Below are 25,907 nucleotides of genomic sequence, written 5' to 3'. Positions count from 1 at the left end.
CACGACGCCTCGGTCTGCCTGGTCTAAGCGCTCGCAAGTCTCGCGGGGGAATCTCCGAGGTGAAAATAAAATCAGAGTTTAATTTCCGTGAGGCAGCGAGGTCTGCGAGGGCGCAGAGGCTTTGCCAGCAAATCCTAACAAACAGGGGGGAGATCGGCTGGCAGCGGCGGCTCCCACAGCAGCGCAGCTGCATCTCTGCGGTCGCTGCGCTTGTGCGGCGTCCTCCTGCAAGCACCGATCGTTACAGACAGCGGGTCCTATCTGCTTTCTCCTCAGCCAGCCTGTGCGGAGTGGCGTTAATAACAACAAACGCCAGCACTGCGCTAGTTGCACGCCGCCCGGAGTGTAAACCAGAACAGACGAGGGCTCGACCGGGGAGACAGCAGGGCGGCTGGAGACGCAGGGCGGCTGTGGCGGGACGGGACCCGACGTGCAGCTTGAGGACTCCTCGTACCGGATTAGAAGCGCTGCGGTCGCCTGACGCGAAGACCCGAGACACAATAAATTCATCCGGCCGGTTCTGAGACCTCCAGCTGGCAAACCGCGGCCTGCCCCAGCGGCTGCCGGGCCGGCGGTCAGGCACGGGCCCCGCGCTGCCCGGGCCGGGCCGCGCCGCGCCGCCCTCACCTGGGAGGGCGGGCCGGGCCGCTGACTGACGCGCGGCGGCCCAGCCCCCGCGGGCGCGGGCGGCGCCTCGGTTGCCGACCAGCGAGGGGAGGCGGCGGCGGTTGCCGAGCCGAGGCGCGGAGAGCCGGGACCGGCGCCGGAGCCGCCATGGAGCCCCCGACGGACCAAGGTAAGGGCGGAGGGAGCGGGGGGCTGCCTCCGCGCCTCGCCTCGCGTGGCCGCGGGTGGCGGTGCCTGGTGCTGCCGGGGGACGGCGGTTCCGCTCGCAGCCCTTCCGCCGCTGGCACGCCCGGCCCCGACCTGCCCTGCCCAGCCCTGCCAGCCCGCGGCGGGCCCGGCCGCGCTCGGAGCCCGCGGTGTCCCTCCGCGCCCCCGGGGCTGGGCGGGGGGGGGAGTTTCCCCTCAGGAGAAAACTCCCGGGGCGGGCGGGAGAGGGTCCGCTGCGGTAGCTGAGCGGGGCCGGAGGAGGGAGCCCGGCTGGAGCCCGGGGCTGCTGCGGGAGAGGGTCCCCCCGGCCTGTCGCACGGCTCAGCCTCTCGTCGCGGCCTCGGCTCGGAAAATGCGGAACCGGGGGGCGGGTGCTGGCTTTCCTCCGCGGCGGGCGGCGGACCCCAGGGCGGCACCTCTCGACACCCACCCCCCCCGGCCGTGGGTGCCGCCCCTCCCCGGGTAGGGGCGGTGGGCGAATCCCGTCCTTCCCACCGGGCTTGGGGGGGGGGGAAGAACAAACTTTCTGGTTCCGTGTAGGAGTAAAAGCGGAGCGCTCCCGTTTTTGGAGTGTGTGGCTTCTGGCTAACCAGCGCTGCTCGGAGGGTTCGTTCCCTCTTAATTCTCTCCATCCCGGGTCGGGGGAGCCACCGGCGGCTCCCTTTCGGCAGCTGCCCCATGGCTCCGGAGTGGAGGCTCCAGGGGTGGCACCTCTGGGCCTGCACGGCTCTTGTCAGCTGCGAAAGGTGACGATGGAGCTTCTTCGCTCGTGTGCGGTTTGCCGGGGGAAGGCTGTTGTCTGTCCTGGCTGCCACAGTTGAGACGCTCTCCTTGAAACGACGTGGTTTTACTTAAAAGAATGAAACCTTGGGACCGCTGCCCAAGCGAATAGCTGGTGCCTTGGTGGGGCCTGACCCGACTGCGGGCAAAGCAGGATCTCTTGCTCTAGAAGCTTCTCCCGTGGAGGCATGTTGCATATGTCCTACTGATCCACGTGTCAGTCGGAGTTCTTTTATATGGTGGTGTGCTGAACTGTACACCAGCTGCTTTCCGCTGGACGGGGTAAGGCAGGCGGAGGTCAATGAGCTACTTTGAGTAAGCTGGTAGGACTGCTCGGCCCAGCTCAGCGTCTGCGCCCTTGGACTGGGTTGGTTGTTTTTTTTTCCTGCGGAGCGTGCTGGGGACAGCAGGATGTGTTCCCGTGGGGCAGCAGCAGTGTTGGAGGCACAGGAGGTGCTGGGGGTATAGCCCCTGACTCTGCGTGGTCGAGGTCTCCGCTCCGCCGAGTGAGCTGGTTCAGGCACCAGCCTTCATCTGTCTGGGAGCTCGTGTGTTTTGAGGCTGGTGTGGTGCACTTGTACAATTAGCAGTGACTTCAGCTTTTTTTCTGTATATAGAGAAAAGGGCAAGTTATCTTTGCTGGAACAGAAGATAATCTGGGGAGGGGCTGAACCTTCTCAGGGACGTTCTTTCAACCTTTCTGAAGTCCTGTGTCTAACTTCAATATATACATTATAAAATAAACTTCCAGAAAATAACTCCCCTCCCACCCCCCAAAAAAATCAAATCATGTACTTGGTTTTGCTTGCAAAAAGAGTCTCTCGGTGGCTTGCCATTGTTACTGTTAGTGCTGTATGGTTCACTACTGGAAAAATAAGGATGAAGCCGCCCCAGCAGTGTAGAAGCAATGTGCTGATGTGCTCTGAATGAGGAGACCCTGCCACTGAGTAGTGTCCTGAAGAATGGCACAAACAGTTATCTAGTAATGCTGTATCTCTGATGTTGTGTTTAGGGGGTTCATCTTACTCTCCACCAGCTCTTCATTTATGTAACCTGGTGTTTTTCAAAATCCTCTGGCTTTGTGGGACTTAGGAGTCCCAAAACTCTACACACGATTTCTTGAGAGAGTATGTAAGCGTTTCTTTTCCTAGAGCCTTGACTTGCACTTTGGGGCTGATAAAATGGACTTTAATGTTCCTTTTGCACAGAAAGAACTTGTTGCTGGCAGTAGGACAAGATTTCCACCATTGTCCTAATGGACAAAGCTGTACCTTTTTCTACCACTTTATTTGTTTTCTTTATCACTAGGTACTTGCAGTACTGTAGGTAAGAATATTTTTTTCTCCATGTGAAATTGTGAAATCAAACACTTGTAAGTAAATAAGACTGGACAGCTGTTGACAGAACTGCAAAGGAAGAACGATTTCACTGAGCTGGGCGTCTGTAGCAATGACTTGAAGATGAAAAAAAATAGCGAAACAGTTCCGTCGGTAGGTCCCTTGAACAGCAGCAAGTCTCCCCTTTCCCTTCATGAAAAACTCTGGGGGAAGGAGGGAAATCTCATTATTTTGACTCAGGCTGAGGGTCCTGGCTTGACAGGGTGGCGTTATGTGAGTTATTTAATGGCATTGCTATCCTTCCCCCCCAGCATGAATGAGGTACCGAAATGCAGGGGGTCGGCACAGTGCGTTGGAGGGATGCTGGAGCAGCTGATGCACAAGCAGCTGCTGGTGCCTCGGTGCAGGGCGGGCAGCTGTTCCTGCCCTCCCCGGCACTTGGGCGTTGAAGGGCAGCTTTATTTGGGCTGGCACCCACTTCAGGGAGGAGGTGGAGGAGGGAGCCTGCCTGGCTCTCCAACAGTGGAAAGAGTCTGTTGCTTGTGGTGTGTGCGGATCTTCTGTCCCTGTTCCCCGTAACCAGCTGTTGTGGTTTAGGCTGAATTGTCCTATGACAGTGACAGATGCTCTCCCCCTGCTTTCTTGCTCCAGGAGAAAAAAGAGTGGAGAGAAGGAGATTTACAAGTTTAGAATGAACTAAACTAATGAAATATTAATATTAAAATTAGAAAGGGAATAAGGAAATACAATATATACAAAACCGTATGAAGCTCCCAGGATGACAGTCACGTCACCGGCAGGCACTGGGGAAGTCCCAGACTGGACTCAGCAATGAATGGGAACTGGATTCCAGCTCTAGAGTCAGGAACACATGGATTTGGATCAAATGAAGATGAACAGACGGGGTCCTCTTCGGACATCGGCCATCGAAGAAAGATAGCTGACCCTTTGATCCCTCGGCTTTTATGCTGAGCATGGGGCAGATGGGATGGAATGCCCTGTTGGTCAGGTTTGGGTCACCTCTCCTGTCCCCTCCTCCCCACCGATGTGACCCCTCTATGCTTTTCCACTTCCGACCCTCCAATGGGGCAAATAATGAAACTGGCTGCCCTTGGTTGTTACAGCAATAAGGATAAGCAAGAGCCTCTCTGCATGTTCCTTGGCATGAAGCACAAACATTGGTCTTACGCTCTGAGAACGAGCAGTTTTCTGCAGAATATGCCATTAATTTCAGAGAGTTAGAAGAGGCCTGGCTAAGATGTAAAATTACTGAATAGAAAGTTGGTTCAGTTTTACCTCAGACCGGGACAGCAGAGCTGTTGCACGCAGTCAAGACAATCCTTCACCCAGTCAGAGTAAAGCCTGCTCTCAAACCTTTCAGGGTAGTGAAGGCTTAGCTAAGCATCTGCTTCCTTTGATCCCCCAACCAGGCTAAGGTGTAACTGCTCAGGGCTTTTAAAATCCCAGTAATGTGAAATTGATGCAAGTCCTGTTTGTTCTGGTTTCCCACACTTGGAAGCCCTGTGAAACAGCCCGTGGGTTTCCCTTTCTCCCACAGCAAATGCCCGTCTAAGCAACAGGAGACCTTGGAAGCTCTGTCTGACCTTGCTGGCTCAAAAGGAAGTGCTGCACCTTGGTTCCTGTTTAAGAACTGCGCTGGCACAGGCTGGGCACGCACCTTGCTCTGCTTGATCTGGGTGCTCTCTGGGAAAAGTGGGAACAGCTGATTTTTATGGCTGAAGTTGGCTGCCATATGTTAACACTTCACCTAAAGCTGGCCTGGGCATGAGTGCTATTGAGCTGCTTTCAGCTGTGCCTGGAGCATGGCCCCTTCCATCTGTAGGGACCAGCAATAACCACATACTGCACTAGTCTGCCTTGGGAATTTTATTTGTATTCATTTTCTTGCTCCTGTCTATTTTGTACGTGCTTTTTTTTTTTTCCCCCTTGTCTTCTACAGCTGCTAAATACAGTAGCCCTTGACTAACAGCCTTTGATTCATGAGCCAGATCTCAGCATAGTCCCTGGAGGAGCAAGGGAAAGGGGTATTAGGGCTTCTGATGCTTTCTGCCATGCACTGACCCTACTGGGTGAAGGCACCCTGAAAGGCTGGGATGCCGGGTAGGTTTTTGTCTTCTTTCTTCATCACCCTTTGCTTCTTTAACAGGAAGGGGTCCAGGCAATTTTCCTGGGGAGGGAGCCCCTCAGCCAGTACAGAGAAGTCTTGTGTGAAGTCAAGGGACTAGATTTGCCACGTAAAATCAATGCGTTGTTTGTGGATTGCTGATTCCTGAGGGTGCTGGACATAACTGCAGGTAAGGCAGGATATCAGCTGTATCTCTTCGAAAAGTGATGTTTCCATGGCAGCAGATATGGTGCAGGGAGTCTTCTTGAAAGCCAGTGTTTTCTTGACCAGCTTTCAAAAGAAAAAAACCCAAACAACTCCATTCTTAGTTTAACAGGAAAGAACAACAGCGTCGGCTGTGGAACTCTGTGCAGCAGACATCTGATGGGCGTGGGATTTCTGATGATTTTCAGAGAAGCTTGCCTCAAGGTAGGGTGATGGTGACCCCACTGTTGCCTCCACTGGTGTCTTTGTAATATGGGCACTTCTGATTTGAAATTTGCTATATGGAGGAAGGGAGGTGTGTACCCATAATCTTTTAATATCCTGCAGTGAGTACGCAGAAGACTGTCAAACAAAGGGGGACTGAAAGGGAAAGAAGAATAAGCCAGATTAAGCATTAAATTGAAATGCTTTTGTTCAGCCAAAGCTGTCGGTCTGTCAGCTTCAATTTAAGGCTCCAGAGGGACAGCTTTCTCTCCTGTTAAAGGTAGCATCTTCAATTCCCTCATATTTTGGTGTGTATTAGCCAGAGAGATTGGGAGCCTTCACTCAAAAACCACATATTACAGAATCACCAGAATGATATGGGGTTGGATGGGACCTCTGGAGATAATCTAGTCCAACCCCCTGCCAAAGCAGGTCCACCCAGAGCAGGTTGCACAGGAACGTGTTCAGGTGGGTTTGGAATGTCTCCAGAGAAGGAGACTCCACCATGTCTCTGGGCAGCCTCTTCCAGGGCTCTGCCACCCTCACAGGAAAGAAGTTCCTCCTCATGTTTAGATGGAACTTCTTATGTACAAGTTTGTGCCCATTTCCTCTTGTCCTGTCACTGGGCACCGCTGAAAAAAGCCTGCCCATCCTTCTGACACCCTCCCTTGAAGTATTTATAAGCGTTGATCAGATCCCCCCTCAGTCTTCTCTAGACTAAAAAGACACAAGTCCCTCAGCCTCTCCTTGTAAGAAGGGTAGGCTTTCAACCACAAGCCTTCTCTTTTGAACAGGGCTGCAGTAACAGACCAGCAACCCATAACTTTTTAATTTGGATCTCTCCTGAAGGTTCAATATCACTTCTGCCATCTCCTCTTCCTCCTTCTCCTCTTACCCTGGCTAAGGGAGCTGAAAGAACATGTGGCTGTGTGTTGGCTTTGGCAGTTTGGCAGAGTGATACCATAAGCTAGGGTAACTGACGTTGAATATGGTTGCCCTGCTATGACAACACATATATCTAGCAGAGGTGTAGAAAGCTGTATGGATTTTTCTGCTATTGCAGCTACAAGTGGTGGCAATAGTCTGCATGGGTCTGCAGCCAGTTGCCCCTGGGGGGAGAGCAGCACAGCAGAGAGCGTGCTGGCTGCCAGGAAATGCTGGTGTGCAGAGAAATGCTCATTGTGCTAGTACTTGCTCCCGAACAGAAAGGGGTGGATGGATGCTATCTAGCGAGAAACCAGCGCTACTGTTGTGGGGTGAATGCTGTCACTGAAAGAAGCAGCTTTCCCCTTTCACAAGCCGACTTCTCTATTGCAGAGTGTGAGAGCAGAGCAGTAAGTGTCCTCAGATCCTCGCTGACGGTGGAGTGCCCTAGCAAAAGGATACGCTGCCTTGGCTGAACCTAGGATGCTCCATGAATTTCTGCAGGACTGAGGTCCGTAGGAATATGCTGTGCCATGCACGGTTCAGAGTGATGGGCTTCTGAACTGCCCCTCTCCTGCCTGTAGCCTGCCAGCAGCACAAAATATTTGTGCTATGCTTAAACGCTTCATAGGCAAAGAAAGAGGAAGCACATTTTCTCTGTGTGTGTTTGTATATATATATAAAGCAAGCCAATAATTTGTTAGTATAATTGAAATTTTAATGATCTAATTCAAGAATTATTATTAGTTTAGATCTTATTACAGAAAAAGACTATGCAGATGAAGTCTTAGCAATAATAAAGATAATGTTGTATGCACTTAGTTTCTACACCTTTTCCTGGTGTTATTCTCATCCTTCCCCTGGCTTCTGAGGCTGGTGGTGTAATTTTGGTGGTGGCAGGAGTACTACAGTAAGTTATCAGTATTGTGACTCTCTTGCTGGGAGGAATAGGATGTTGATGGCTTCTTCTTCCTCATTCTAGGCTCCACTGGGGCCATTCCGTTACCTTTGCTTTTTACACGTTTTCTCTTTCTTTCATTGCTCTGCAAGCTCCATGTTACATCCAAATCTACTATATAAAGTGCCTTTTGTGTACATCAGGTATTATTTCTTTGCTGTCTTTCTTACCTCTAAAATAGTTTTGTCCAGCTGCCAAATCTTGGCAGTTGATGACTTTCTTACAGCCATGGGGTCTCCAGTGTCAACCCAGTGCCCTGTTACTGATACTACGATGCCTGTATTGTCACATCCCATGTCTTTACTTTCTGAGATACTTTGCCAGGTAAGGCAAAGCTACAAGCAAATCAATGAGTTCAAACAGAGCAAGCCTGAGAAGCCTTTAGTCCTGAGGCCTTGCAAACTGGATTCAAAGATTATGGTGTATTTACTAACAACGGCAATATGACATCGTGGGGTAACAAAGAGGCTGGTGAGCAGCCACAGCTTGCTGGGGGTGGTGGGAGAGGCTGGCAGAGGCAGAACAGCAGGGTTTTTTTACTGTTTTGCTTTTCCTCCTTTAGCAGCTAGAGGGGAGTGGAGTTTCATCAGAGCCCCCTAAGCCTGGCTATAGATGGAAAGGTGTGCCAAGGGAGGCAACCTGGGCTGAGTTGGTGTTTTCAGTCAGGTGCTTCCCCTGCACTTTGCTAGGATCAGAGCCCATGCTTGGCGGTGATCTTGGTTCATGAGAAAATCCTCAAAAACACTGAAAAAGAAGCTTTGTAAGTAATGCTTCTTAGCTGCTCTTCAGCATGGCAAAACTGTGTGTTTCAGCTGTGAGCATTGGGGATGTTGCTCATGTCTGTTTTGCTTTGTTTACTTTTTTCTAAAGTACTTTAAACTACTAGTAGGAGTCCTAAGATGAGCGAAAAGCAGCCCTACTCCTCCTCCTCTCTTTGACACTTCTCTGCCTAAACATAGAATCATAGAGTCATACAGTGGTTTAGAGTTGGAAGGGACCATAAAGGTCATCAAGTTCCAACCCCCCTGCCCTGGGCAGGGACACCTCCACTAGAGCAGGTTGCTCAAAGCCCCGTCCAGCCTGGCCTTGAACACTCCCAGGGATAAGGGAGTTGCCCACAACTTCCCATGGGCAACCTGTTCCAGTACCTCACCACCCTCAGAGTAAATAATTTCTTCCTCATACCTAATCTAAATCTATCCTCTCCCATGTATCGCATCATGGCATTAGAAAGTCTTGATTAACTTGATCAGGATAGCAGCATTTTAAAGAACCCCCCCCCCCCCCCCCCGATGCTTCTGCTTGAGTCAATGCTGTCTGACATTCATTGCAGAGCTCTACAGCAGTCCAGTCCCTGCGAATACTCATGTAATAGTAGACACTTGCAGCCGTTGGCAGGAAGGACTGCCTTTGAAGGAGGCCATTTTTTAAACTTGCATCTTCTGGTTTCTTGTAGTCTCTGCAGAGTAGTCTAGAGTCCTGATATGTCCCCTGCTTTTCCTCACACAGGCTCCTGGGGTGGAGCTGTACAAGGACTTGTCTGTAAGCATCTTTAAAGAAGCTGCCCTGTAAGTAGGAACCAGTACTTCCAGCCCAAAAGAGGGTCGGGGGCATGAAATGGGCACAGCTTACACTGGCTGAAGTGCGTCTGTAGAAGACAAATCCCTTCAGCACAGCTCAAAAGTGTTTTGCTTACACCTGAGGAGTCTCGAGAAGCAGGCTGAAGGCAGAGCAGAAGCCCCCAAATTAAATCTGCTGACTTTTCTGTGTGCATTGATTACTGTTTGCAAAGCTTAGTTTTATGCCTGAACATAAAACTTCAGTCTGCATGGATGGATCACACACTGCTGCGTGCCGTTCCCACAGCACCACTCAAATCTGTGCCAGGCAGTCCCTGCAGAGGCTTGCTGAGCAGCTGATGTGCATTCAGGGATGAGGAGCTCCAGTAGTACCAGCCTAGTGCACGGGGTGGGGAATGAGCCTTATTTAAATATTGACTTTCCTGTTGCCAGATGTCACTGTCTTGGCAGAAGGAAAACAGGCGTTTTACTGCAATATGCTTTGCTTGGAGCCATGAGCTCTTAAAAGCACCATTCAAGCACATGTGTTTCATCTCCTGGACAAGCCACTTGTAGCATTGTGCTCCAAAACTTTCTTTTTTTGGTTTGGTGGTTTTTTTTTTGTTTTTTTTTTTTTTTAGAGGGGATTTAGCCTTCAGTAAAAGGATAGACCTGCAGTGTGTTCGTGTCTTTGTCTTCTCCCAGGACTGCTCTGGTGCCTGCCTCTGGCAGGTATTTGTTTTATCTTTTTTTCCTCTGGGTTGTGACAGCCCTTTGTGCCTTGTGCCTAGGCAGACTCTTCAGGTGCCACACAGCTGTAGTGCCCCAGGTAGGTAGCGTACAGGCCCTTGAGCAAGGGATCCGTCCTGGATCCACAGCATTGCCATGTGGTCTGTCACCACCTCTGGAGTAACTTTAAGGAGCAAGGTGTGGAAGTTACTGCAGAGTGTTATGGTTTGAGAGAACCCATAACAACCTATCGTCGTTAGACAATTATCCTATCACCCGATGACCCCTCCCCACCCAGAAAGGGGAATCGGGGAACACAAAGAAACACAAGGGTTGAAATATAAATAGATTTCATAGACTAAGACTAAATAATTAACAACAACACTAAAGAACCAGTATTAACCCCGATACTGATATAAGACATACAGGAGTTATACTCGGCCCATTCTCTCAGCAGAAGCTGTGCACTCCCAGCAGGGACAGCAAATGGCGGACACTGGGAGCGCAATGGCTTCAGGAGGAAGGGAAGGCCTCAGGGCTCCGGCACCAGGGCAAGGAGTTGTCTGGACCCGCCGCCATCAGGGAGAGAGAGAGCTGCGCAGCAAACTTTTCTAATTTATATTGGATGTGATGTTCGTGGTATGAAATAATCCTGTTGGGCAGCCTGGGTCAAATGCCCAGGCCTTGCTCCTCCTTGTCCCTGTCCCTGGCAAGGCTCGAAAACACTGAGACCTTGAATCCCACAGAGCCTGGCTGGCTATAAAGTAAATATTGTCACAAATTCAGACACTAGAATCTTCTAAATGTGCAATTTTCCCCAGCATTAGAAGAAAAGTTAGTCCTGTGCCTCTCAACCCTGGACACGGAGAGTCCCAGAGAGATAACTGTCTGGACATCTGAAGAAGGCCAGGTGAGCAGGGGTTGTGCTGCTGCCTACCAAACAGTTGCTCATCGCTGATCTTACTGAGCCTAGACTGAGCACGGCATGGGTGTCCAGCTCCCTACTTCTCCTAGGTCTCAGGCCATGTTTGGACCCCTGCATGGTATCTTCCTCACCAGCTCTCACTCCAGGGTGCATGGGGACCTTAGCCCCAAGCTTGAGCTGGGGACCCAAATTACGATGTGTGTGTGCATGTGATCCTGTGCTCTGTAGAAGTTGCCCTTTAATTTATGAAGCTGAACTGCTAAAAACTTTACTGTGGCTTCTAGCTGGCTACTACTGTTGTATGATTTCAGTGCAGTAATTTGGAAGGAGGGGAAGACTTTAAAGCTTTACTGTTGTTTTCTCCAATAAATCAGTCCTTAACTGCAGTAAAGGTGTGTTCTGGACATCCACTTTAAACCTCCTCATCTGAAGACTCTGAGGAAGGAATAAACAGTTACTGCTACCATTTAAATAACTATTTCTAGGAATCAGTCTTTTCTGCTAGCCTTTTCTGAAGTACATTCGCGTTTCTTAAAGCACTTCTAGCAAATGCTGAGGTACAGCAGTGAGACCTGTCTGTATCTTGTGAACTGATACTTGAGCTTTGTATACTGATCTTCATGCTCTGCCAGGACTGCAGATCAGTCTAAATAATGGTCTTTTCTGGGTTCAGCAACTTGCTAGAAAATAGGTTAGCACTTAGTCCAGCAGAACAAGTGTGGACACTAAGCAGGTGGTAGTAAACTCTTTCTGAAAAATAAAATACAGTGGCTGAATGTCTCTTTTTGAATAAGATCTTGATTTCTAGATGTAAGCACGTTCTGCTTTCCCTTCCTTCATGTTCATCTTTAAATACTCAGTCAATGATGTTTTTTCTTTTCTGGAGGAATCTCTGAGTATTTAATGCTGGGGCAGAATTCAGTTTTGGACTGCATTGTCTCCAACAGTTAATTTGTTCAGAGAAATAAATGTCCTGAAAGTGCATCCTTTATTACTCAGTTCCAGAAGCCAGTCCTGCCATTCAATATAAACTTATTCAGTTGTGTTTCCCATCAAGGGAGGAAAAAACCAGCCCCTCAGCCGGCATGTGACCAGAGCCAGAGAGATGATGTGTGTGTTGCAGGATGCTGCCATCATGTGCAGTGCCACACAAGCTGCCTGCTGGTTAAGTTGGTTAGTACAGAGCAAGTACTTCCGTAAAGGAGCAAGCGTTTCATGGCTTTGCTGGAGTGTGTATAGGGGTACTTGTTCGGTATGTTTCCCCACAAATCGTGGTTGTGAAGACTTGATTTTAACAGTCCAGCAGCCCTGCGGGAAAGGCAGTTGGTGCCCTGAGAGCATAGCTGGAACAGTAGGTGAGCCTTTTGCCTAATGCACCACTGAGTGCATTGCTGAAACACAAGCTTCTGAGCTTCAAGATGTTCACACTATTAAGTGTATACTTTGTTCCTCCAAATTGTTCTAGATCGGGGCAACCCCTGGTATCAGTACAGACTGGGGGATGAAGGGCTTGAGAGCAGCGCTGCTGACAAGGACTTGGAGGTACTGGTGGATGAAAAGTGGGATGTGAGCCGACAATGTGCACTGGCAGCCCAGAGAGCCAACTGTGTCCTGGGCTGCATCAAGAGAAGTGTGGCCAGCAGGTCGAGGGAGGTGATTCTACCCCTCTGCTCTGCGCTTGTGAGACCCCACCTGGAATACTCAGCACAATAGGGACATGGACCTGTTGGAGAGGGTCCAGAGGAGGGCCACAAAAATGATCAGAGGGGGACAAGCTGAGATAGTTGGGGTTGTTCAGCCTAGAGAAGAGAAAGCTCTGGGAAGACCTTACTGCAGCCTTTCAGTGTTTAAAAAGGACCTACAGGAAAGATGGGGATGGACTTCTTAGCAGGGCCTGTTGTGATATGACAAGTGGTAATGGTTTTAAACTAACAGACTAGATATAAGGAAGATATTTTTTATGGTGAGAGTGGTGAAATGTTGGCAAAGGTTTCCCAGAGAGGTGGTAGCTGCCCCATGCCCGGAAACACTCAGGGTCAGGCTGGATGGGGCTCTGAGCAACCTGGTCTAGTTGAAGACGTCCCTGCTCATTGCAGGGGGGTTGGACTAGATGACCTTTAAAGATCCCCTCCATCCCAAATCATTCTATGGTAAATCACGGACACTGTCTGAATCTTTAATTGGGAAACTTACACCACTTATTACCCCAACTTATTTGGGGAATCCTGCTTCAATTCCTTTCTGTGTGGATTACAGATGAGCATTAGTAGTATGGTTGACAAGAGCAGTGGTGAGCAGGGAGAACTAGTTTCTGCATATTTCTAAACAGTAACAAGTGAAAACTGTTGGAATTAATGCCTTGAAGCTGAATGGTTTCGGTTGGTTTGTATGCCTGTCACTGAGCAGGTTTTGTGGCATGAAGGATTTTTGGAGATTGTTTAAGAAGGAAAGCAACCGGAGTGTCAGTGAAATCTGCATAGCAATCTGCTGAGTGCTTGCTGCAGTGGAGAGGGAGTGTTTTTTGAATAAACAGCAAAAGGGAGAGCTTTATTGGAATGTTTAGAGTCATCTTTAATTTCATTCTAGCACCCTTGTACATGAAGTCTTTAATATGCTTCTGTTTCTTATTTACAATTCAAGAGCAAATTTCACCTTGGTGAATCACAGAAACATACTTCTCTCCCATCCCCGATGAAAAGTACTTTCCTTCAAGAAGCATCTTTTGAGAAAGTGAAAATACGGGAAGAGGGATACAGAAGTCAAAGGAAGACCTCTGTGTGTTGTCAAGAGGAGCTGAGAAGACTTTTTAAGCTCTTGAGGAGGGACAACTGATAAGTCGAGGACAAAGCAAGCATCAAGTAAAATAACTAAACTTCTGTAGTCTGCCTGTTCCAAGAAGTCTTGTTTCCCCTTCCTGCAAGGTGGTGGCAGCAGCATTTCTGAGGGGTGTGATAGCTCCTTAGTGAAAATGCCGTATCACAGCTCCCTAGCTAAAGTGTGCGCTTGGGGATTGACAGCTGGGAACAAGCAGTATGCAAGTCAGTGCTTGGACTTTCCCCTCCTCAATATCCTGATCCAGTTTTTTTCTGGCAATGCAGAATGAAACATTGTGAATTGCATTAGTAATAGCTATTTAAGCTTTGAATTATTCTGAGTGGTTTCTGTGCTGATGGCCAAGCTATGATGCGCCAAAACTGATGTAACAGTAACCTGCTGGGTATCAGCTAAACCAATCCGTAAGCATAAAGTTTGAAAAAGTTTACCACACTAATCCATTAAACAGAACTGATCCATTAAACTTGGACTGGAGCATAACCAGTACTTAGAGTGGCTACATAATACGTGTATTTTTTTGTTAGATGTTTACAGTTGTGAAAGGGGGTATGTGGTGGGTTATCTCGTACGATAGGGAATGATGCTAAACTTAGACTTCACTTAGCAGTGCAAAGCTTTATTCTGAGGGTTCACAGTGATGCTTAGATTCAGGTCAAATAGCGCGAGGAGGCAATTTGTAGGAACAGTGCAGTGCAGTTCTGGACCAGCTGCTCACTGAAAGTAGTGGAAGTGTGCTTTCTTTAAAAAACAAACAAACCCCCCAAACCCAAACAACCCAAAATCAAACAAACCAACCAAAACCACGTAAAACCAAGCAAAAAGGGGTTTTGTTGTGGTTTTTTTTTTTTTCCCCTTCTTTCTTCCCGCTTCCTTTCCCCTCCCCCCCCGCTCGCAAGTTTGAGAGCTGAAGCTCAATTTCCTTCAAGGCACACCCTTCAAACTTTGATCCTTCAAGCTCACTGCACTTCATCCTTCCCCCTGTAGTTTCCATTGTGTCGACTGTACCAGAATCAGGAAAAATGTCTCCCTGACTTTTTGTTCATCTGGATGTCTTCCCGGGTTTGTCCATATACTTCAGTAAAATAAATGGTTTAACTTGCTTTACTTACTTTGCTGTCAAGTGTGAGAAGCCTGGAGATGAGCTTATCCAAGCATGATGATGTTTAGGAAAATTTACCTTTGTGTGGAACAGACTGGGCCACAACTAGATCATGCATAAATACATGAATACTGCTTGGAAATCTGGAGAGATTAGAACTCTTGTGATTTGAGGTCAGCACTTTTCTGATCTGAACCTGTGTAGATTGTGAAAAAGCAAAGATAGATGGCCTATAATGTCACCCAGAGGCGGAAAGTGATGTCTCATGTCCAGAGTCCGATCTAATGAAGAGGATATGCTCAACTTCTAGGACCTGGAAATCCTTGAAAGCTTGATTTCTTTGTGGGGAATCATCTCTGGGCAAACTTTCTTGACCCTTCTCTTTGGCTTCCTCCTTTTTTGGAGTGATTAGTGTTTTGATTAGTCTGTTGATTTGTGTGACAGCAGTATCTCTGTAAGCTAACATTTTCATTTAATTTACTGTCCTAGTCTGACTTGGAGTAGGAGCAAATATCTCTTAACAGGATTTACTCACCTCAAGCAGTGTTAAAAGTCATTTAAGGACATATCAATCAGATAAAATCGCAGAGTCCTTATTATTATAATGGGAACTTCAGTGGTCATAATACTTTAAAGGTAGATGCATTATCTGCATTATATTAGAAAAAAATAAGCCAGTCAGTGCAGTTGGTTTGTTAGTGAATTGCTCCTGGTTCATTGCACACCCAGTTGCAGGATTCTCCCTCTTATCTATCTACCTCATGACACGAAGAGCAATGCAGAAATATTCAAGCCCTGTGTCTTTAGTTTGACCAATTTGTAGTCCTGGCAGAATGTGGTCCAAGGTCTCTTTGCTAGTGACAGCCGTTGCTCCAAATCAGTTTGGAAGCGTTGCAGGAATTACTGCTGCCCAGCTGGGTCTGTCGTATAGCAGTATGGTCAAGTAGCAGCCAAACTTCATCTGGAATGTGACACTTCAAGTACTGCACGGTTGGATGGGTGACTTCTACAATGCTGGACTGTAAAGGAATAGGTAAAGTATCTTTTTTGATGTTGCAGAGGAAACAACACAACTTAGTGTTTTTGAATGAGAGATACGCAGTGATAGCAAACTGCTGCATCAGTGTGCAAGAGTGCTTTATACCAGCAATCTGTTGGTGTGCCATCAGCACTCCTACGTTAGGTCTTATTTTCTGAAGTTTAGGTGGGCTTGCCAAAATTCTGCAGTGGGTGAGATCTTGTAGACGAATAAATGGGGTTGTCTTCTTTATTATGGGATCATCTGCTTGGATAAGCTACATAACTGGCTCAATGAATATTGTCAGCATCTAAGTACCTTGTGGACAGGCTGGTTCTCTGAAGGGTTTGTGGCAAAAAGCATTATTAGTCTAAAGGTGTGATTGGACCGGGTGGGGAAGGGGGATTGGGAGCGTGTTCTTATGACCTGAGAGATTTCTGGGGCATACATGATGGCATATTTATTGTATCAGTGCACTTCTGCTGCTGGCTAGGCAAGGTTTTACAGTTTCATGGACATCTCACACTATCTTCTCGGATAAGCCAAGGGCAAAAATGTTAATAGGATTTCTACACAGCTTGCTACTTGCAGTTGCTTGTGATGGAGAAATCATACTTTAAGTGTTAGGCAGTTAGAATTGTTTGACAGTACCAGTCTAAATCTTAAAGTTAGTCAAGGCCTGAGAAGGGAGGAGAGTATCAACCTGGTGGTTGCCATCATCATGTTGAATTTTTAAGCAAAAGGCTTATCTCTGTCATGGATAACTGAATAAGGAGCCAGACTACAGCAGGAGCTTAATCATGCAACCAGTAGCTTGTGTGTGGAATTTCTGGCAAAAAAAGAAGTACATTTTTACAGCTTTGCAGTTTCCAAGAACATGATGTGACTGCAAGGAGCTGTGAGACTTGAAAAATTAGAAAGGTTTGCGCTTCTCAGGAGGAGCCACTTAAAAGTAACTGGTGTCCCAGGAACTTGTGTGTAGCTGCTTCTGTTTGGTCAAAGTGTGTACAATAAGGGCTAGATTCAACTGTAAGTTTTCAAATTAATTGCCACATTTTAATATGCCTTTATTGGAGGCATGTAATTCTCTCTCAAGTTGCAATAAGCTTAAAGTTGGGTTTGAGGATGAAAAGGATAAGTTTGAAGCCTGGGTTCTTGTCCATTTTTGTAGCTCACTGAAATGGCTCCAGGCTAGTATCAAGTACCTTCAGTTGACTTCTGATAAATTTTTTTCAATCTGTTTTAAGCTGGCTGATGCTTTGAACCTAGAGGAGGGCAGGGTAACCCAATGAGGGGATTAGGCAAAGAAAAAAAGTAAGGTGTCCAAACAACCTGGCAAAAGGTTGGCTGCCAAGGTTGGCTGCCAGGCTTCCGTATGAAGGCTGCCACTGAGCAGTGCGTGTATGTGTAACAACAGAAGGCAAAATGATGCTTCCATTAAGTCCCATCAAATCTGCAGTGAGGTTGCCAGGGGTGAAGATATCTGAACACTGCCTGCATTTAGAAAGTTGGGTGAGATCTTAGGAGAGCACAGGCAGCTAGCTATTTCCTTCATTAATGATAGGGATGTTTGGAGTGGAATTATGTCAACAGGAGGAGGCTGTTTGTACAAGATGGAGCTTTTCATACTTTGTCTTCTGATAGTAAACTTAGCAGTGCTTCTAAAAAATTTGACTCCAGTTGGTGTTATGTGTGCATCCTTTGTGGAACCCCACCTGCAGATTACCGTGCTCTGACTGTTTCTGGGTGACTTGTAAAACAACGTTAAAAATTACTGTGTCCTGAATGCAGAAGTGAATCTCCTAGTGCTTTCGAAGGCAAGCTAGCACCTCTAGCTGGACCGACACGTTTGGAAGTTTTTGTGCCAGCTTTTGTCTGGACTGAGGAGCTTTGCTAAGAGAACCTGAGAGCAAGCACTAGGGAAAGTTGCTGGAGTAATAAAGGAAGCTACACTGGAGTGGGTAAAGAATAAATTGAGGAGTCTGAGAAGGGAATTCAAAGATTTAACGTCACCCTAGTTTCCCTGGGCTCTGTTTGATCAATAGATTAAAGGCCAAGAGGAAGAGAGGCTTCTGCTTATAAGGTAGCTTTAGCATAGTGACACTGAGCTAATTCATCTACTTCAAGCTTTTATTTGTACACAAGAGTGAACTCCTCCTGCTGCGGAGGCATACGTTCACTTCCCTTCTGGGGAAAGGGGGATCAGGGAGAAGTGGATGTCTTTCTAAAACCTATTTGCCAAGAGCTTCTTCTGTGTTAAAGGTCTGGAATCACATGTCAGGCTCAAGAAGTTGCTCGCTCATTCATCTTGTAAGCAAAATGTCAGTCCCTTTTATGCAAATACAGGATGTTATTTCCCTAGAATCTGGCCCAACTGGACTGGTCAGCTTCTGTTTTCCTGCAAACTCCTTCCAGCTGAAATCAAAATAATCTCTAGTGCTGTAAATGCTCTTGCCTTGCTTGTCAGCTGTCATTACACTGCCATACACTGGGGAGATGTGTGGAAGTGCCAAGTCTCCTGTGAAGTCTCTGTCCAGATATTATGGGAGAAGATTGAACTTTATTCTGGTAGCAGGTAGGTATTTGCAAATCTAATTGACAAGATGAAAAGCTGGCCACCAGGACTCCTTATGTTCCCGAGCAGTCTCTTCAGGGCTGCAGACCTTGGAGGATCTGAGTGAGCAGCCTATGACTTTGTACAACCATTGTCTTAATCACAGAATGTTTGAGCTGGGAAGTGACATCTAGAAGTCATCTGGTCCAACTCCACTGCTCAGGCAGGGCCATCTAGTGCTGGTTGCCCAGGACCATGTCCAGATGGCTTTTGAATATCTTCAGGGATGGATTTTATGCAGTACTTGCCCAAAGCCCCATTGCTCACATCAAATTGTGCGCTGCTTGGTTGCTTAGGTGCTTCTATACTTCTGTCCTTGATAGTAAATGGTGCAAATTCTGTGCTACCCCAAATCCAGGGACAAACTTTGTAATTACGTGATGGGAGCTAGTGTGTACCTCACGCACTGAAGAGTGTTTATTATTAAGGTATTGCTAAGACTACAGATGGTGCTTTTTTTTGGTGATTATCCTTTCAGATGTCACAGTAGATGATTCAGCCTAATAGGTAATTAAATCTGCTTTCCTTTGAAAACTTCAGTACCACTTTCATGGTGGGATCTGATGTTGTGGAGTGGGAATGGTGGGCTTTTCTGGAGCTGCTTTTCAGAAGTGGAAGCTCTGGGGTGCAGTGTTGAAATAGGGAGGTTTGCTTTAGCAGTGCAAAAGAGCAGACTTGTCTTCTGAGGGAGGCTGGGAATCGCTCCAATCAAACCCATTCAAGTAAAGCTTTTAAATAGGTTGCAAGGTTATATACTAAAACTTTGTTTAAAACAATCCCATTTTGCACTACAGCCTTTTCTTCCTAATCTTTTTCAACTGTCATCTGGCTGCAGCTCAGCACTATTTCTCCAGCATTTTTGACAGGTTCAGTCTCGTATCAGGGATCAGAGTCTCTAGAGAATGGCAGCATAACTGGGATAAGTGGCTGAAGTCAAATAACTAAATACATTCCTCTAAAATCTACCTAACAGTGTTTTGACTCTGTTAATCTCGCTTGGAAATCTTCCTCTGTATTTGCAGAGTTTGGCCTGGCTTCTCAAAGTCAATGCAATGCCCTACCTCTTCACTGGTTCTGGGGTGCTGGCTATTGCATCCTTTGGCCTGGACTCTTCCCATAGGTTGGAAACGCTTTTCACCTGCCATTACTGGAGTTGACAAATGTGACTGCTTTGACCTCTGTTTGAGACACAAAGCTTTGCCCTGAGTCAGGGATTTCTGCCTAACAAGAATCTTGTAAGGGCTGGAGGAGATGTCTTCAAAAGTAGAGTACAGAGATCTTGTTAGGTTATACAGAGGAAAAAATTAGGAAGGCAAAAGGCCAGCTGGAACTCAACCTGGCCATTAATATAAAGGACAACAAAAAAAGTTTTTATAAATACATCAACAAAAAGAGAGTCAGGGAGAATCTCCATCCCTTACTGGATGAGGGGGGAAACATTGCGACCAAGGACGAGGAGAAGGCTGAGATACTTAATGCCTTCTTTGCCTCTGTCTTCAATAGTCGGACCAGCTACCCCCAGGGTGTACAGCCTCCTGGGCTGGAAGATAAGGATGGAGAGCAGAACAACCCCCCCCATAATCCAGGAGGAAGTAGTTAATGATTTGCTTATGCACCTGGACACTCATAAGTCCATGGGGCCGGATGGGATTCACCCAAGGGTACTCAGGGAGCTGGTAGGAGAGCTCAGCAAGCCTCTCTCCTTTATCTATCAACAATCCTGGTCAACAGGAGAGGTACCAGATGACTGGAGGGTGGCCAATGTGATGCCCATCTACAAGAAGGGCTGGAAGGATGATCCGGGAAACTACAGGCCTGTCAGCCTGACCTCGGTACCAGGAAAGATCATGGAGAGGATCATCCTGAGTGAGCTCTCATGGCAAGTGCAGGGCAGCCGAGGGATCAGGGCCAGCCAGCATGGGTTTATGAAAGGGAGGTCCTGCCTGACCAACTTGATCTCTTTCTATGACCATGTGACCCGCTTTCTCGATGTGGGGAAGGCTGTGGATGTTGTCTACCTGGACTTTGGTAAGGCCTTTGACACTGTCCCCCACAGCGTTCTCCTGGAGAAGCTGGTGAATCATGGCATAGACAAGTGTACTCTTCACTGGGTAAAAAACTGGCTGGATGGCCGTGCCCAGAGAGTTGTGATTAATGGGGTGAAATCCAGTTGGCGGCCGGTCACCAGTGGTGTCCCTCAGGGCTCAGTTTTGGGGCCAGTCTTGTTTAATATCTTTATTGATGATCTGGATAAGGGGATTGAGTGCACCCTCACTAAGTTTGCAGATGACACCAAGCTAGGTGGGAGTGTTGATCTGCTTGAGGGTCGGAAGACTCTACAGAGGGATCTGGACAGGTTGGATCAATGGGCCAAGGCCAATGGGATGAGGTTCAATAAGGCCAAGTGCCGGGTCCTGCATTTCGGTCACAACAACCCCAGGCAACGCTACAGGCTGGGGGCAGAGTGGCTGGAAAGCTGCCCAGCAGAAAAGGACCTGGGGGTGTTGGTGGACAGATGGCTGAACATGAGCCAGCAGTGTGCCCAGGCGGCCAAGAAGGCCAACACCATCCTGGCCTGTGTCAGGAACAGCGTGGGGAGTAGGACTTGGGAGGTGATGGTCCCCCTGTACTGGGCACTGGTGAGGCCTCACCTCGAGTGCTGTGTTCAGTTCTGGGCCCCTCACTACAGGAAGGACATTGAGCTGCTGGAGCGTGTCCAGAGGAGAGCCACCAAGCTGGTGAGGGGTCTGGAGAACAAGTCATACGAGGAGAGGCTGAGGGAACTGGGCATGTTTAGTTTGGAGAAGAGGAGGCTGAGGGGGGACCTCATTGCCCTCTACAACTCCCTGAAAGGAGGGTGTAGAGAGGTGGGTGTTGGCCTCTTCTCCCAAGGGAATAATGACAGGACCAGAGGAAATGGTCTGAAGTTGGGGCAGGGGAGGTTTAGATTAGATATCAGGAAGAATGACTTTACTGAGAGGGTGGTCAGGCACTGGCACAGCCTGCCCAGGGAGGTGGTGGAGTCACTATCCCTGGAGGTATTTAAGAAACGTGTAGATGTGGCACTTCAGGGCATGCTCTGGTGCCAGGGATTGTTGGGTTGTGTCTGTTTGTGGGTGGGTGTGGGGTGTGGTTGTGGGCGTTTGGTTTGTTTTTGGTGTTCGGTGTTCTGGGATTTTTTGGGTGTTTGGGTTTTGTTTGTTTTGGGGTTTTTTTGGTTTTTTTTTTTTGTTGTTGTTGGTTGGACTCGATGATCTCAAAGGTCCCATCCAACCAAAAATATTCTGTGATTCTGTGAAAAGGTAGTGGAGAACCTGCGGAAATACAGAGACTTCTGTCTGATACAAATGGGTTAAGAGTCTTACTGTGGTGTCAGCTTGTCTAGCGGCAAAATATGCCGGGAGATCTCAGGAAATTAGTCTGAGTTTATAATTGGATTGGGAGGAGGAGAGAACAGAACTGCTGCCTTCTCAAAGACATGCGTCAGCTGTCTGAAATGCTGTAGGCTGAGAACCTGGTTTCGGAAAAGAGCAATACTGGCAACCTCATAATCCTTAACTGTGATACTCAGTAGTGTTTGTGTTGCAGGATGATACATCTTGGGAGAACGCTGACCATTCTAAGAGGGTTTTGTTTGTTTGGTGGTGGTTTTGTTGGTTTTTTTGATTTTGTTGTGTTCTGTTGGTGGGTTTTTTTGTTGGTGTTTTGTTTTTTTTTTAAATATGAGTACATGAAGGCAGCATTTAGTCTTAAGAAAACAATGGAGAAGATATTTCTATACAAAGAACCATACTGGACAATGCTGTTGTATCAGGGAGAGCTAGTCCAGAGAAAGCATGTGAGGGGAGGCTGAAGTAAGGAGACAAATATACTGGTGTTGAGTTGGACTCTGCTAGAAGACAGCAAATGCCTAAACCCTTAAGCCCCAGCCTGCTGACCACTGCTAACGGAGCTGCAGGAGCCTGTATTCATACTGCTCAGTAACTCTTAGCAGCGCCATTCGTGTCGTGCACAAATCCCAGGGGCTGAAAGAGGTATCTGCTGTTAAAGGCTGGGGGAGAGCCCAACGTGGGAATAGGAGCACGCATGTACTAATTTATGCCTTGCTTAGTGTTTGGGTTTCTGTATTTATTGCTTCATGACACGTTTCTCTTAATGCAGTTTTGAGGCCTTGGATCAGGTGCTGAAAGGCTTTACTCATCTGTAAACTGGTAAGACTTTGAAGATCAAATTGATGCTACAGAACCGAGATTGGCTTAAGATGCTTAACTAGCTTTATAGTTCTTAAAATGGCTTATGCCCTTTAAAACTCAGTTGGAGTAGGAAGAGGAGCCTGACTGTTGCTGCCTGATTGGGATCTACCTGGGAAAGATTGGGGTGGGGGAAGACCTGGCTGGAAGTCTTTACCCCAGCCACAGTTACTGGAAGGCTCCCGGTCAGTCCTGCCTGTTAGCAGATTGCAGAAGATGCAAATTCAAACTAGGTATAGGCTGAGCAGGGACTTGAATCTTAACAATCAACATTGAAATAAAAGATTGAATCTTTTTCCCCCAGAACAGCAAGTGCCTCTTTTGCAACTAACTCTTCCCCTCATCTTCCCCCATCCTCTTCCGTTTGCTGAATTAAGTGCTGGAGTCATGGTAGCCTTGCCGAAAGTATGGGCTGTGATGCACAGATTTGGCATCTCTGTACTTAAACAGGATACAAGCAGAGGACGTCTCAGGATGATGAAGGTGCCTATGTAGCAGCGGAACTCTAATTTGATTAGGCACAGATCTTGTGGATTGGTTATTTAGGTGGCTTTATCCAAAGTATTGTTTGGAACTTGTCCTAGGGTAGCCTCTGCATTCCTCCAATCCTGAGGCATTAATGGTAGCCTTTGAACTTAACTCTTTGTATGAAACACTAATGAATACATAGCTTAGTTTCTTCAAAGCCCAGAGGTGATATTCAGTCGTACTTGAGCTGGGTTTGGTTTCTTTAGGGAGAGGAGGATATAACTTTTTCATGTATAAACAAACTATTGCTCTGCTAGACCTAAATCTGGAAAAAGCAGCTTCTCTGCAAGGCTACCATAACATCTTATCCTCAATTAGCGAGCAACAAGGTAGAAGTACTGTAATACTACATTGCCTTACTTAAATTGCTGCTAGAGCCTTGGCCTAAGGTGGAAGCTGCAGACCTGGGTAGCAGGTGGTAACTGAAGAAAGAACAATGTCTGAGACTAGGCAGGCAAATATCTGGTTAACAGTGTTTGCTCAAACTTAACAGTTTTTCTAGCTGTGCAGGAAGTTCCCTCCCTTATAATTCATGACCTGCACAGATTGTTGATGCTAAATAGTTACCTGGGAAAACTCTAAGCACACTCTCTAACCTTAACAGAGGACATTAATGGTAGGAGTTGTGATGGTAATGCCTTGCTGAGGCTTGCGGAGCCTTCCTGAGCCGCTTTGCGACATTAAGTTGAACTTGTCAGTAATTGGTTGACAGAAGTTACCTGCTTTCATGCCAGTCTCTCAACCACCAGCTTCTAGAATGGCGCTTAAGTACCAACCTTTTAATTATCCTGAGTTGTCAAGGGCAAATGAGCACTTGTTGTGGAACAGCAAGATCTGCAGTTTTAATCTCTTGCACAGTGAGCAAAACCCCACTGCTACTTGTCTCTGGAGCAGGTGTGTCCTGAGGCTTCAGCATCTGCTGAGGTGCTGGCTTGTAGCTGATACCTGCAGTAAGAACCAAGGTTCACCTGTAACAATTGAATTTGCTAGGCAGGGCAAAGAACAAAGATACTCAGGCATGCACAATAACTGTTCTAAGCCACATAACAGAAATCTAAACTTTAGCTTCAGCTCTAAAATGTATGTCTTGTACTAGGAAGGCAGGGTACGGCTCTGTGGCCTCAGTCGCGCCTCGAGCCAGCTGCGTGTGCTCTGAATTACGGTGAACAATTAGGAGGAGGAAGGCCATGCAGTAGGATATTTTGGTCATGGGAGAGCCCTTTAGAAAGGCCTCATAACGAGCCTCCTTTTCATAGCGTTGAGAAACCTTGATTCCTGCCACTGCCTAGCTGTGTTCAGACTGTTGAGAGCTGCTAAACTCGTCAAAAAGCTTCACGCTGCAGAGCAAAACCTTTCTTTTCGGTTCCATGTGGCTGCTGTCTGTCATCCCCATCCTGTTTTGTTTCCTTGGGGCCATCGCTTTAGTTTGGAAAGTCCCTTGGAGAGCAAGTAATTCCTTCTCCAAACGCACCACGCTAATAGCTAGCAGGGCCCATCATCAGGCTGCCTTTAGGTAGCAACGGGGGAGTGCTGCCTTGCTCTGCCGTGAAGCCCTGGGTGCACTAAGGAGCTGCTGGGCAAGTAGCGGATAAACTGACTGCTATGGCTGGCAGGGGATTACTTGTCTTCCCTGAAGTGGATGAGTTAGGGATGACAGGTAGCCTACAAATTGTCCTACAGCAGGTTTGGAAAGGTGAACTGCAGTCCTTTCTCCTTAGAGCCGGATTGGCTTGTACTTCAGTGAAGACCATCAAACTTCCCTTAGGTCATGAGGAAGAAGCTTGTTCAGCGAGACAGCTTCCTTCATCACCAGGTAGGATTTGTAGCTGACAATGAGTGAGGAGCAACACTCCTGTAAACAACTGCAGGTGAGAGATCAGGAGTCCAATGCGTTTAGGTGGCTTGTTTGGGAGGTTCTATAACAACCCAGCTGTATGGCCAATGTAAGCTAGTTTAATCCGAGCAAAGGGGGTAGTTTGAAATAAGGACTGCTTGCACGGTCCCTCTCTTGGCAATTATCTTAGGACAGTAATATTTCTAAAATCTAGCAAAGTGTCTTGGGTGACTCCAGGGCTCATGCTCAGGCTATGCATAAGCCAGGGCAAGCCTTCCCCGTAAGCCAAAGGTATGTTCTAGTGGTGGGCAATGTCTTGTACTTGTCTCTCCAGCTGCACTGAAGATGTGTTGGACGGTTTGGCCCACACACACAGTTCTGTCTGTAGCAGTGACAGGCCAGGTCAGCGGTCTTAGACTGGCAATCCAGATGTCTCTCAGGAGATGAATCCAACTTTTGCACAAGGAAGATGCAGGAAGAGTACTGGATTTTTTTGAATGGATGGTATAGGGTAAAACTGAATGCAGGGAGTTTCCTGTAAATGACCAGAACGTAAGCGTTGACTCCAGTAAATGCCCTTGGCCAGGAAACGGTATTCCTGATTGTTCGCAAGGATGAACAGATCTTTATAAGGGGTTCTTTTTCCTATAATAGTTACTTTCAGTTGTTGTAGCCTGCTAGCATGGACTGGTGTTACATTGAAGGATTCTCTTGGGTTGGGAAAAAGTCCTAGGTGGTATAGCCTCACCTTTGTGCTCTCTTTCTGTGTTGGGAGAGCGATGGTAGAAAACACTCAGCTCTTCCAGTGTGCCACATCTGATAACTTGTCACTTGCCTAATCCAGTTAGTGCAACTGCTGCTGGAGCGTTGGTACAGAAAGCAGTGCCCATCTGCTGCGTTACACGAAGGAAGGCTGCAAAGCAGAATCGGTAGCTATGCCTATTAGTGTGCTTGGTTAATACAGAGTATATTATTACTGTGGCTGTGTTACAGTTCTCTGCTGCCTCTGGATGCTTTAGCTAGAATCCGTGACACAAGGTCTGACCTTTGTCAGGTGAACTTTGCAGTATTTCTCACACGTGGTGCAGCCACGTGTCAGAAATGTAGAGGGGCACGATATTTTCTTCTT

General features: G+C 47.5%; 1 protein-coding gene across 1 annotated transcript in view; it reads left to right on the top strand.

The window, feature by feature from the left end:
* Positions 1-660: 660 nt before the first annotated feature.
* The window catches only part of TPD52 (tumor protein D52), a 46,782-nt gene continuing 21,535 nt past the window's right edge, over positions 661-25,907 (top strand). The window contains exon 1 of the mRNA XM_074144789.1: positions 661-796. Within this exon, the coding sequence (XP_074000890.1) occupies positions 775-796 (22 nt within the window). The 5' untranslated portion in view covers positions 661-774. The remainder of the gene's footprint in view (positions 797-25,907) is intronic.

This window comes from Numenius arquata, chromosome 3 (genome assembly GCF_964106895.1).
Source record: "Numenius arquata chromosome 3, bNumArq3.hap1.1, whole genome shotgun sequence".
NCBI classification, from domain to species: Eukaryota; Metazoa; Chordata; class Aves; order Charadriiformes; family Scolopacidae; genus Numenius; species Numenius arquata.
Note: the sequence above shows the minus strand (reverse complement) of the source record. Positions and strands in the feature narration are given on the sequence as shown.